General features: G+C 42.7%; 3 protein-coding genes across 8 annotated transcripts in view; 2 read left to right on the top strand and 1 right to left on the bottom strand.

Annotated features, from left to right (window-relative positions):
- Nucleotides 1-3885, top strand: part of NUDT5 (nudix hydrolase 5) — a 29228-nt gene extending 25343 nt beyond the window's left edge. For 4 of the 5 annotated variants that reach the window (XM_077944909.1, XM_077944911.1, XM_077944912.1 and 1 more), the window contains 2 exons: nt 597-685; nt 3648-3885. In XM_077944909.1, the coding sequence (XP_077801035.1) occupies nt 597-652 (56 nt within the window). In that variant the 3' untranslated portion in view covers nt 653-685; nt 3648-3885. 5 annotated transcript variants of the gene reach the window in all.
- The window catches only part of UPF2 (UPF2 regulator of nonsense mediated mRNA decay), a 484524-nt gene that overhangs the window by 221882 nt on the left and 249129 nt on the right, over nt 1-13513 (top strand). The window lies entirely within an intron of this gene.
- SEC61A2 (SEC61 translocon subunit alpha 2) overlaps nt 6020-13513 on the bottom strand; it is a 46033-nt gene continuing 38539 nt past the window's right edge. The window contains exons 9-12 of one of the 2 annotated variants that reach the window (XM_077944838.1): nt 13179-13376; nt 10469-10660; nt 9152-9228; nt 6020-7126 (exon numbers count right to left, since the gene is read on the bottom strand). In XM_077944838.1, the coding sequence (XP_077800964.1) occupies nt 6940-7126; nt 9152-9228; nt 10469-10660; nt 13179-13376 (654 nt within the window). In that variant the 3' untranslated portion in view covers nt 6020-6939. 2 annotated transcript variants of the gene reach the window in all.

Raw genomic sequence — 13513 nt, 5'->3', positions numbered from 1 at the left:
TGTGGAAACGGCCCAAGTGTCTGCCAGCAGATGGATGCATGCACAAAATGTAATATACACACAAACACACACACGCTGAAACATGCGCTAACATGATGGGCAAATACTGTGATTCTACTTATCTGAGGTGCCCAGAATAGACAAACTGATAAGAGGAAGACAGTAGAGTAAGGGCTACTAGGGATGGGGAATTAGTGTTGAGTGGATCCCGAGTTTCTGTTGGGTGTCATGAAAAGCTCTGGAGATGGATACTGGTGGTGGTTGCGTACCATTCTGCATGTTATTCAATGCCACTGAATTGTACCTTTGTAGGGGTTAAAATGTTTTTATATGTTCTGTATATTTTACCACAATATGGAGATTCATATCTATAAAAAATACACATCTTATCGAATATGCTTTAAATGTTGCCACTTAACATTATGTGGAGAACAATAACTTCATACTGCTCGAGTCTGACAATGTATATAAATTAAGTTAGCAGAGACCCAGGTTTCTGTGAAATTCTTAAGCCTTTTTGACGCCTCTTGCATAAAAGTCTTCCCATGTTACCACTCCAGGCCTTGCTGAAATGTTCTCCCTCTGTTTATTTCCAGGGGATGGAGGTATGTTCCACAACTCCTCGTGGCCGAGTGTGTACAGCTTCTTGTAGTGGTGATGGCTGCAGACATTTTGAGTTGTTTTGGTAGGCCCTTGACGTTAGCTTTGTTTTCACTTGCACTTTGTCTGTTTAGAATTTGTGGAAGTCATTTCTTTACCCAAGAATGACCTGCTGCAGAGACTCCATGGTAAGCATTCTCCAGACCGCAACCCAGCTTTCTCCGGTTTCCCCGTCCCCATCCCAGCAAATTGGGTACTAAATATAACTCCGTATCTTTCTCTTTTTGATACCACTAAAGTCAAATGCCTAGCAACTTGTAAAACTTGCAGGTGACCACTACTAATTTTCCCTTCTGGGTGGCACAGAGTTTGAAAGTAGGAGCAAAGCATTCTGGGTCAAGTGCAAACTTTTGGTAGGGGCTTTTTCTCCTACAGAGCGGCCCAAATGACATTCCTGCTGAGTAGCCAAAACGATTCTACACTTTAAACCTTCAATCCATAGCGATGCAAAGGTGTGGGTAGAGAAGCTGTTAGCTTTCCCTCGAGTATGCTAGTATGAGGGACAGTCCTTTGTGGAGGCTGTATGTTCGAGGAGAAATTGATGATACTCCAACAAATATTTGAGGTATTTCCTGTATACTTGGTGTGATACGCTTTTCACATAATAAACCAGACTAGCCGTGTGGCCCTTAGAAATCACTGATCATAGGCCGGGCACGGTGGCTCACGCCTGTAATCCCAGCACTTTGGGAGGCCGAGGCGGGCGGATCACAAGGTCAGGAGATCGAGACCACGGTGAAACCCCATCTCTACTAAAAATACAAAAAACTAGCCGGGCGCGGTGGCGGGCGCCTGGAGGCTGAGGCAGGAGAATGGCGTGAACCCAGGAGGCGGAGTTTGCAGGGAGCCGAGATTGTGGCACTGCACTCCAGCCTGAGACAGAGCGAGACTCCGTCAAAAAAAAAAAGAAAAAAGAAATCACTGGTCATGGAGATGCATTGTATACTTCCTGGCCACCCATCTTTTAGGGACTTTGTAAACAGTAGGTAAGCTTACGGAGAGAAAACTCCTTTGATAAAACCACGAGAGGAGACACCGTATGGAGGCGCAGCATGGGCCTTTCAAGGAGCGCCTCCGTCCGGGCCGGCAAATCCCTGCCACTCATCCAGAAAGAAGCCAACACTTTTCATCACGGGAATATTTTACTGGGTATAAGTGTTTTAAGTAATTGACACCTGATTTTTCTACTGTTTTTAAGTGATTACTTCAAATGTGACTTGAAGCACTGTTTGGCCTGAAGCTTTAAGACCAGTTTCTTAAGCTTTTCCCTGAGCGTCAGCGGCTTACAGTTTCACTGAATAAGCAGGGCGCCTGGTTTTGAAATGTCTGTTATTTGTTTGAAAATCTGAGTGTGTCTTTCAAAGGCCGCTGTGATTTATTTGGATAAAATCAGATTTCAGATTCCTCGACAGCTTCCACTCCGGCTTCACCTTTCCAAAAACTAGATCTAAGGTAGAGGCCACCTTGACAGCTGAAAGCCACAGTTAGAACAATCATACTGAATGGATACAATAATTTGTCTTGCATGTATTTAGAGAAAGGCGTGACAATCAGTACGAGGCAGTGCAGCTCAGAGTCACAGGCCCGACTCGGTTTGAGGCTCCGCAGACCATAATTAGCTGTCACGTCAAACAGGTTCCGAAGCCTCTCTTGGCTTTTTTCATAACACAGGAACAATGACAGCCCCTCCCTTTGAGGAGGTGTGTGGAAAGTAGGGTGACGTAGGCAAGTGTGAAATGCCATGCGGGGTTATCTTTTAGTAGAAGAGTATCCTTTTTTAAAAATGTCTTCCTTCTCCCTTCCACCTTCTTAACTTCCCTTTTGGTCTTAGAAGAGGGAGAAAAAAACAGAGTAAGTGAGGTAAGTGAGGGGAGGTGGAGAGAGGGCGACTGCGGCTATAAAGGAGGAGGGATAAAAGAACCGAATTGCCTAGCTTTAGTAGAATCAAAACATGGTAATAAAACCATTTATTCAATAAGCAACATTTGAGAAATCGGAAGGAAGGTATTACACTTTAAGATCAGTTTGCTGGCTGGGTGTGGTGGCTCACACCTGTAATCCCAGCATTTTGGGAGGCTGAGGTAGGCTGATCACTTGAGGTCAGGAGCTCCAGACCAGCATGGCCAACATGGTGAAACCCCATCTCTACTAAAAATACAAAAATTAGCCAGGCGTGGTAGTGCATGCTGGTATTCCCAGCTACTCAGGAGGCTGAGGCAGGAGAATCGCTTGAACCCGGGAGGCGCAGGTTGCAGTGAGCCAAGATCGTGGCACTGCACTGCAGCCTGGCGACAAAGCGAGACTCCATCTCAAAAATATAAAAAATAAATAATAATTTTTAAAAAGATCAGTTTGCCACAAAGAGTAGCATCTGCCAGTTACTAAGCACCTGCTATGCCCAGGAGAGTAGGACATGCTCCCTGCCTGCAAAGGTCCCCAAGCTTGTTCCCAAACAAGCGGCTAGGAAAACAAAAGGCTGATTTTACATCTGGTAACCTCCATCTGAGTGAAACAGAAATTTTAATGAAAGCCTGTGGTAATAAGGTCCTGAGACCTCATTCTTGGTAGTGTATCTCCAGTCCTAACATGCACACAGTTTAACTTGCCAGGGGAAAATATGTATCCCCTAGCAGCAGAAAAGATGGAATCCCTAAGATCCTACATAATCATCACCATCTAGCTTCAGAGTAACAAAGCCCTACCCCAGCTGTAAATGAGGTATAGTGACTGGCTCTATACACTTCCAACTTTACTGTTTTAACACATAAAATCATTATCCCTGATGTTCTTGTCTCATGCTAGGAATGTAATCTTGCCTTTATAGTCTTTATTCTTTAAGATCCTTATAGGCAAAAAAAAAAAAAAAGTATCACCAGCATTTAGCATAGGAACTGGCATATAGTACTTGCTCCGCAAATACTGATTGAATAAGATATTTTGTCCTTCCTTAATGGCATGGTCTAAGTTGTTTTCTTTGCTTTCCACAGCGCTGGTAGCGGAAGAACATCTTACAGTGGACGCCAGGGTCTATTCCTACGCTCTAGCGCTGAAACATGCCAATGCGAAGCCATTTGAAGTGCCCTTCTTGAAATTTTAAGGCCAAATATGACACTGGCCATTTTTGTAAGCAAGACCACCAGGCCTTCTCCACTAAGACTTTGTGTTCAACTTAGTTCCGTGTAGATTTGCCATTAGCTTTTTCCTAAAATAAAAGCACAGAACAGATGTGGTGGTGGTATGGAACTGCAAATTACAGGTAGGTTGTGACCCTCATTTCAATAACCAGCTAAAATTAACAAAAAAGAAGATAAATGCAAGTACGTTTACTCCAGTTTTTTTAAAGCTCAATAGCAGTTAACTGCAGCTCAATTACTTTTCTAGTCTAGTCTGGTAGACAGGGATATTTGTACAGGAAAACAGACCTGAGTTCCCAATTAGGTCAACTATTTCCACTCTCAACCCCCACTGTAAAATTCTGTAGCTGGGCATGCAAATAACCGTGTACTCCGTTGGTGTTTAAAACAGCGTTAAAATGAAAAACAGACTCTTTGGCCTCTTCTAATTGAATTTTTACTCTGCAAAATTCATCTAGGGTAGTTGAATCCAACTAGGGTAGGATTCAGTAGAATCCACAACTAGTTTAAGTCCACCTATTTACTGAAGCTGAACCAGCTAATTTTAAGTAAGGAAAATGGTTGATTCCATTCACTACACCGAGGCTAGGAGACTAATGAAAATTCAGGGCCATCCCTCAAGCATGTGCACATACTTGAGGATCTCTTTTCCTATCCTTACCTCAAAGAGTACTTGAAGTTTCTGAAAACAAATCCATAAGACTGATATGGTTTGGGGCAGTAATATCTTGATGTTAAACCATGAATAGAACTAGCAAGATCAGCCAGTATGTGAAACCCAATACAGAGTACTTCGGAGCAAGAAGTACAGATTGATGTGGTTCCCATTTCATTACAGCCTGAAACCCTGTCATCCAGCAGTTCTACCAGTGTTCCTGGGCCATTTTCTTAGCCTCTTTAGTGAGTTTAGCTCTTTTTGTATTGACTTTTAGGGCCTCCAGCAGCTCCACGATTTTCCAGGACTTTCCAGTCTGGCCCACACAGAAGTCTCAGGACGATTCCCATCCAGCCCTAAGTCATGTTTCTAGCCTGGCTCCAGCGGGTAAGCCAGGCCCTACGAACCAGATGAAAGGGCTCTCCAGATAAAATCAGGGTGCTAATGCCAGAAGGCTACAGTATATCCATTTGTCCACAGGCTCACTGTCTGAGCCCAGGATATTTTTCTCTGTGAAACTGTCTTTACACTGGACTTCCTAAAGATAAAACAATTATGGAAATACAGAACTTTATAGATGAAGCTGTCTAGCCCTATACTTGTGAAAATTAAGATCCAACTACTTCCTATAATGGTAGCCTTCCCTTATGCCTCTAACCCTTTTTTAAATCCCGATTTCAATCACAGGCATTGTGATTCTTCACAGCTCTAACTCTTCTCAGCTCTCAAAGCCACAGGCTATCATTGAAATCGAGAGAGAAGCGCAGCCCAGTCTTTCCACATAGCCCAGTTCCTCCCCAGCCACTCCCCATGGGAATGACCTCTGCAGCTGACCCTTATCCTCTCCTTCTTCCTCAGAGTGCCACTTAGAAGTGAGAGCCAAATCCTAGAATGTATCCCTAAATGCCATTTCTATTTTTTATAAACATGAAAAGGTTGTGCTTTGGAAATTAAGTCTGTTTGAGAACTGGCAGTCTGGCTAGCACTGTTTTAAAATGTTTCTTTGCCCTGCATTTAAAAACTGAAGGTTTCCTATTATTAAAAGCCATATTTCCACCTTCTTCAGGGAAAAAAAATCGGACATCATAACACTGGGTCGATGTTTTTTATGGTAACAGTGGTCTGAGGCCCTCGGCAGATGCTCTCCGAGCCATTGTTAACATCCTGCCTGCCTTCATCTGCCTTGCCCCTGTGATTATTTGGCTTTGTAAGCATAAGCTACGTAAGACATACTACACTTAAGAAACTAAACAGCAGTGAAAACCCATACTTCTGAAAAGGGTGTCTTTTAAAAATTAAGTTTGATCTTTTGGGAAATAAAGCACATAGTTTTCAAAATGATTTACCAAGAACTATGCTTTTAAATGGAGACTGGGATATGGTTTTGAGATCACTGTTTTCCTGTTTCCTCCCCAATGTTAGTCACATATATGATTACCCGTAAGTTGGTCACCGTCCGACAATAATTTAGGATTAAAGTTTGAAGTGTAATTACATTTGACTTTTACAGGCATCTCAGGGTGGACTTCTTATAAATACACTGAACTTATACAAATGATCTTAGAAAATGTTTAATATCAGATTTCTTTATTTTTTTTCCAACACAACTGAGTCAGTTTTCTTAAATAAAATTTATTGTCTACTGTTTACACTCATGTTGCTGCTGTGAGTACAACAACAGACACAAATTCCTAGCATGAATTACTCATTGTTCACCCCCACTAACTACAGACATTGCTTGAGAATTAGATCTTTGCTTTAGGGATTTAAACAGAAAAGAATCAGGGCCTAGAATCTTGAAAGAGTATTCTCAAGTGACTGGTTGGAGTTAGAAGGCATAGCCAATACAGGCAAACAGCACGATGATGCTGTCACTAGGAAGGGAGGAGGAGGTGGAGGAGCCTTAGAAGCAGTTGTTTCTAGTGACAGAAATAACTGGACACTTGATTTTGCCCATGTGGGCTAAGTGGCTGCTTTGAGAAGGGACAAATAAAAATGAGGTGGGGTGGGGAGTAGGGATACCATGAGTTAAAAAAGTATAAAAAGTAATTATCTAAAATATAGATTAGATATAAATGTTCCAGAACTCATTAAATAAGCTCAAAAATACTGGAAAGTGGCAATTTGAACTACATTTATTTTTAAACAAGTGGGGGCAATATTAAGTGTTTTGAATGTTATGTGCAAAACGAATCCATGTCACCATCTCACTGTCATGATTTAACACAGCAAGGTAGATACATTGGTTTCCAGCATTACAGGCAACACTAGATGTACTTTTTTTAAATGAATAATGTAAACTTGAGTTTTAAGGCAGCGGGTACTAATGCTGCACACACACTTAGCTCGGTGCCCATTTCAGAGACGGGTCAGCCAGCACTTGAAACAAGAAACTGAGGGGAGAAAAGGGGAATCACCAGTGTCATCTGACAAAAGCGATCTGTCCAGATGTTCTCCCTTTCACACGCACAGAATGAAGTCTCTGAACATTCAGAAAAACAAAGCACCCATGCCACCAACTTCGGCCTGTTCTTTCACAAAGATTTCAAAATACTGATAAATAATAGTGACTGCCAGTAGGATTCCAGTGCCGGACCCAATGGCCCCCAGGAAGTCGGCCAGCACCGACAGGGCACCGATGCACAAACCGCCAAACGCAGCCGCGGTGGGGATGTACCTAGGAGACAAAACCCCGAGTTAGGCAGCAGCAGAGACGAAAACAGGTCGAGGCGCAGCAGCCATAGCTGGGTCTAAAGCCTCCCTGAACTCCAGGGGGAACGGACTGCTGTATGGAGGGCTGTGCAGGACACGGCGTGGGAACGGGAGCTCTGATCCAGGCAAAAACTCTGACCTTAATTTCCAGAAACCGGTCAACAGCCAAGAAAGACAATATATGATCTTACAGGAGATGAGATTCCTGGACAGATTTAAATATTAAGATGTTTAAGATTTTTAAATGAGTAACCTTTCGTTCCCTCTTGTGGAATGAAGAGTAAGTATCAACAAATTTATGTCATAAGATTCTGCAAATCCACTTAAGTAATTCAACCTCAGCTGCACAGTAGAATCACCTGGAAAACTTAAAAATGGAATTTAAAATACTGAAAAAAGATTAAAGGCGGTGAGAGGTGAAACAAGAACAGCAGGATGATGACAACTGGAGCTGGAGATCCATCATACTATTCTGCAGTCTGTGTTCTAAATAAATAAAAAGTTTAAGGAAAAATACTGGTGCCTTTTCAACAAGTGGTGCTGGGACAACTGGATGCCCCCATACAAAAGAAGGAATCTGGATCCCACCAGGCATGGCGGCTCACGCCTGTAATCCTAGCACTTTGGGAGGCCAAGGCAGGCAGATGATTAGGTCAGGAGTTCAAGACCGGCCTGGCCAACATGAGGAAACCCTGTCTCTACTAAAAATACAAAAAGTAGCCGAGCGTGGTGGCGCATGCCTATAATCCCTGCTACTCGGGAGGCTGAGACAGGAGAATCGCTCGAACCCGGGAGGTTGAGGTTGCAGTGAGCCAAGATGGTGCCACTGCACTCCAGCCTGGGCAACAAAGCGAGACCCCATCTCAGGAAAAAAAAAAAGCTGGCTGGCCATGGTGGCGCACACCTGTGGTCCCAAGCTACCCTGGAGGCTGAGGTGGGGAGGATCGCTTGAGCCCAAGAGGGGGAGGCTGCGGTGAGCCGTGATTGTGCCCCACTTCACATCCACTGGGATGGCTGAAATTAAAAAGCCAGAGCTGGTGCTGGCGAGGACAGGCAGCAGGGGAACCTCACACACCACTGGTGGGAATGTGGACGGGAGCAGCCACCCTGAAGACAGCTGAGCAGCTCCTCAAAATGTTCAACACAGAGTCAGTTACCATGTGACCCAACAATTCCACTCCTTGAGAAATGAAAACATCCACACAAAATCTGTACAAGTATGTTCACAACAGCATTATTCATAAAAAGTGGAAACAACCCACATTTCTATCAACTGATAAAGCGTGGTAAAGCCCTACAATCGAATCTTATTCATGAAAAGAATTCAGCACGTGGACTGTGAAAACATGATGCCAAGTGAAAGCAGCCACTTACAAAATAACATACATCGTATGATTCCATTTACATGAAATGTGCAGAAGAGGCACATCTGTAGAGACGAAGTTAAAAGTGACTGCCTGGGGCTGGTGGTTGGGCGGGTGGGCCAGTAGGTACAGGGTTTCCTTCTGGGTGGTGACAATGTGTTTAAAATCAAACTTAGGAATGTACAAGTCTGAATATACTAAAAAACACTGGACAACATACCTCGGGTGAGTGAATTACATGGTATCTGAATTTTATCTCAATAAAGCTATTACCAAAAAAATGAAACCCTGATGTCTGGAACTCACCCCAGACCAAATAAGCCACAATTCCTGGGAAATCCTTTTTAAAAGTTCTCTGGTGATTTTACGTGCAGCCAGCCAACGCTGAACACAGCACTAATCTGCAAGATTTTACCACTGGGAAGAGCAGAGCAGTCACCACAATTTCAATTAATAATTCAGTTGTCGGTTTTGACATGGAAAACAAGTTCTGTGTGAAATTTTGATTCATTTGTCTGAATGGAAGGGCTTTAAATATGAACTTGAACAAAGAAAAACATTTAGCCATCACTGAAAGACTGAAACACAAACACAGGCCTAGAAAGGCGTCCATCTAGCAGCCTTACCTATTAAGCTCATGAACCATAGAGGTATCCCGGTGGCCCCTCATTACCATCTGCTGTTCTTTCAGCTGTTTAGCTACCTGCCGAGAGAAAAGCTACTTTGAAAATCCAACTCCAACATTTCACTGCTTACATCTACCACGTTCTATGTGAAGTGCTTCCCACACACTAACAAGTAACATACAATAACCTGAAAGTTACATTGTCATATCATTCATGTGAAGCCTGAGGAAACCAAAGTTTCAGTGCCACTCCATTCCATGTTAGCCATATGAAACCAGTGCTTCTCAACCCTTCTTCAATTACCAAACAAGATTTTGTTTTGCAGGAGGGTTGCAAACCACTGTAACAGCTAAGAATTTTTTACTTTTGGGAACCAACATTTAGCCCATTGGGGTGACACTGACTCATTAAAAATGTATAAATTAAAGTTTAAGTTATAAAGGAGTGTATCAACTACTATTTTGACAATTAAATATGAATTTTTCAAAAACAAAGTTTTTACTTTTTTTTTTTGAGACAGAGTCTCGCTGTCTCCCAGGCTGGAGTGCAGTGGCGTGATCTCGGCTCACTGCAAGCTCTGCCTCCCGGGTTCACGCCATTCTCCTGCCTCAGCCACCCAAGTAGCTGGGACTACAGGCGCCCACCACCGTGCCCAGCTAATTTTTTGTATTTTTAGTAGAGACGGGGTTTCACCATGTTAGCCAGGATGGTCTCAATCTCCTGAACTCGTGATCCACCCATCTCGGCCTCCCAAAGTGCTGGGATTACAGACGTGAGCCACCGCGCCCGGCCTATTTTACTTTTTAAAAAATTTTTTATCTATCTATTTATTTATTTATTTTTGAGACGGAGTCTAGCTCTGTCGCCAGGCTGGAGTTCAGTGGCACAATCTCGGCTCACTGCAACTTCCGACTCCCAGGTTCAAGCGATTCTCCTGCCTCAGCCTCCTGAGTGGCGTGAGCCACTGCACCCGGCCTTTTTTATTTTTTTGAGACAGGATCTCGCTCTGTCACCCAGGCTGGAGTGCAGTGGTGCAATCTTGGCTCACCGCAACCTCCACCTCCTGGACTCAAGTGTTAATGCTCCATCTGAACCTCCTAAGTAGCTGGGACCACAGGCACGCACCACCATGCGCAGCTAATTTTTTTTTTTTGTATTTTTTAGTCATGACGGGGTCTTGCCATGTTGTCCAGGCTGGTCTCAAAACTCCTAAGCTCAAGCGATCCAGCTGCCTCAGCCTCACAAAGTGCTACGATTACAGACGTGAGCCACCACGCATCGCCAAGAGTTTTATTTTAAAATAAACCAAACACTTACATCTTTGGCTGAGGAGCCAGACACTTCAATCCATGTCTTAGAGAAAAATGCGCATGATCCCAACATGAAGATGATATAAACAACGACATGGACGGGATCCTCAAAGATGGCGCCCATGGACTCGGGAGGAGAAAGATAGTAACACAGGCCTCCAACTGGGTAAGAACGTGCGGGTCCTCCCCCACTGACATCCTACAGAACAGGGGTACAAAGAACAAGTGGTCAACCTAATTAGGAATACATTTGTATGACACTTCAAACTTCTCAGAAATGACAGTGTTTTAAGTTCAAGGCATGTACAGCTAGTCATTCTATGTAGCTTCAGAATGTCCTTTTGTGTCTAATACTTTCACTCCTTCAAAGTTACACAATGAGCACCTGTTACATGCAAGACACTGAAAATATATTATGAATCATTTTTAAAAATTGTAATATATTACAAAATCTTCCATTACTGAAAACAGGAATATGATTACATTTACAATCGACCTCTGATTATACTGAAAATCTGAAAATTTCTGAGCTATGAGTATCCAGTCAGAATATTCAGAGCCCTATGAGTGATCCTTCCATATGAAAACAGTAATGCAATCAACTAAAATATTGACATAAAACTTTAATTTGCTGCCTAAACTTTATGTGGCTTGTATGTTATTATAAGGAGTAATCTTTTAATAAGTATAATAACTGGATTTTTATCTACACACTTAAAAAGTCTTATAGAAATAGGAACAGTATTATTTGCTCATATTAAATAAAGTTTTGGGGTATACAGATAGGGGTGAGAAACCAATTTTTAGTTGCAATGATTACAGTACCTGGTTCTTGAATTTATGACTGTGAAATGCTTTCTTTACTGTGCCCCTGGAATCACTAATCCCAGATCAAAAGCACTATCTCCCAATAATTCTCTCATTAAGAAGAAGCTTACTCAAGGTCATAACACAATTTGCACAGGACCAACTACTCAAAGCACTAACACTGGGAAATTCTCATCAGAGTAATAACTACTCCTGGACTATTCTGAGGAGGACAGAAACAGTATTCTTCTTACTCCTGTCTCTAACTTTCGTGTCCTCGTTATAACATTAGCCACATTTGTGTTAAATGAATGGAAAAGAAGTATTATGAATAAAGGGAATCCTATTCCCTTCAACTGATACATAAGAGTTACTGTCTTACTCTCTTTAAAAAAAAAAAAAAAAAAAAAAGATTTCTTTAAATGGCATTCAGTCAAAGCAGAAAGGTACAATGAAAAAGCAGAGGTATAATGAAAAAGATAGTACATGAAGACAAATGCACAGAATAAACACCATATTGCAAGAATAACTGTACAAGAAAATACTATTCTTTGGTGGGGTGCAAATTCTAGAATTACATACTGTGGCAAAGAATAAAGGACATTAGTCTTTTAAAATTCTATTATTTTTGAGACACGGTCTCATTCTGTCACCCAGGCTGGCATGCAGTGGTATGATCATAGCTCACTGTAGCTTCGAACTCCTGGGCTCAAGCGATCGTCCCACCTCAGCCTCCTGAGAAGATAGGACTACAGGCACGTAACACTGTACCCAGCTAGTTTTTAAATTCCTTTGTAGAGATGGGGTCGCGCTATGTTGCCCAGACAGGTCTCCAGCTCCTGGCCTTTAAGCTATCCTCTCTACTTGGTCTCCCAAAGTGCTGGGATTACAGATGAGAGCCAACACTCCGGGCTAAAATCTGTAATTGTAAGAGGGGAAATGCCCCTTTGTTAGGTGACAGAATTTAAACCTATGAAAATTCAGCCCCACAGTAACGCACGCTTCAATAACAAAGTGGCTAGACTGTTTTAGAAAAAATTATGACAAGGGGGATGTATATGAGAATGTACAGGATTATATTACTAGCAGCAGCGCTGTGTCTACCATCTCGTTAACAGCATGCCTGTCTCTAGCCCAGCTCATCACAAGCTGGTTTACTGCCGTTCAGACCTTGAAAAATGGAGGAGGCCTGGAGGCAGGGTGGGAGATAGGAAAGGATAGGATGAGTCCAGCATCTCATATGTTAGCAGCACAAATAGCAGTTTTTATTTTTAGTTTTGGGAGACAGAGTCTCGTTCTGTCACCCAGGCTGGACTGCAGCAGCATGATCTCGGCTCACTGCAACCTCCATCTCCCGGGTTCAAGCAATTCTCCTGTCTTGGCCTCCTGAATGGTCGGGACTACAGTCATCTGCCACCATGCCTGGCTAATTTTTGTATTTTTAGTAGAGATGGGTTTTCACCATGTTGGCCAGGCTGGTCTCGAACTCCTGACCTCAGGTGATCCACCCGCCTCAGCCTCCTGAAGTGCTGGGATTATGGGAGTGAGCCACCACGCCCAGACAGCAAAGAGCATTTTTGAGAAAACATTACTATAGACAATACTGGAATAAGATGACAAAACAGGAAATTACTTTTATGAAATCAACCACAATTTTAGCTTAAAAGGTCATTCAAATGAGATGTGAAAGTGCTTCCTGGACAGCAAAATAATAAAAAGCACTTGGGCAATCTTAACTTCTGCAACACTTACCAGTTCTTCCAGATACATACTAAACTCTGCTATATAGGTAAGTGAATCTGAAAATATTATAGCAAATGCTCCAATGTTGACCTCATTCCGTTAAAAATACAACCATGAAATGCAAATTATAATCAACTGTAAATAATATAAATAAACATAATACTCACGGCCCACTGTCCTAGTAAATTTACTAAAAAGTTGCCACTAAATCGAACAGACAGCATCTGGGAAATAACATACAGGTTTGACACCAAGGCCGACTGGAGGATGATGGGGATGTTGGAGGTGTAGAAGAGTTTGATGGGGTAGCTGCTGTACTGTCCTCGGTAGCGGGCCGATTTAATGGGCAAGTCAACGCGAAATCCCTAAAAAAGAAAACCAAGAGTAAGTGGGGGAACTAGACACATTAAGAAAAGAACAGAGACCAGAGAGGGAAAACAAAGAACAGTGGGGAGGATGAAAAGACAATGCCGGTGGGCGCGGTGGCTCACGCCTGTAATCC

Source organism: Macaca mulatta, chromosome 9, assembly GCF_049350105.2.
Source record: "Macaca mulatta isolate MMU2019108-1 chromosome 9, T2T-MMU8v2.0, whole genome shotgun sequence".
NCBI lineage: Eukaryota > Metazoa > Chordata > Mammalia > Primates > Cercopithecidae > Macaca > Macaca mulatta.
The sequence above is the reverse complement of the archived record's forward strand: the minus strand, read 5'-3'. Positions and strand labels throughout refer to the sequence as shown.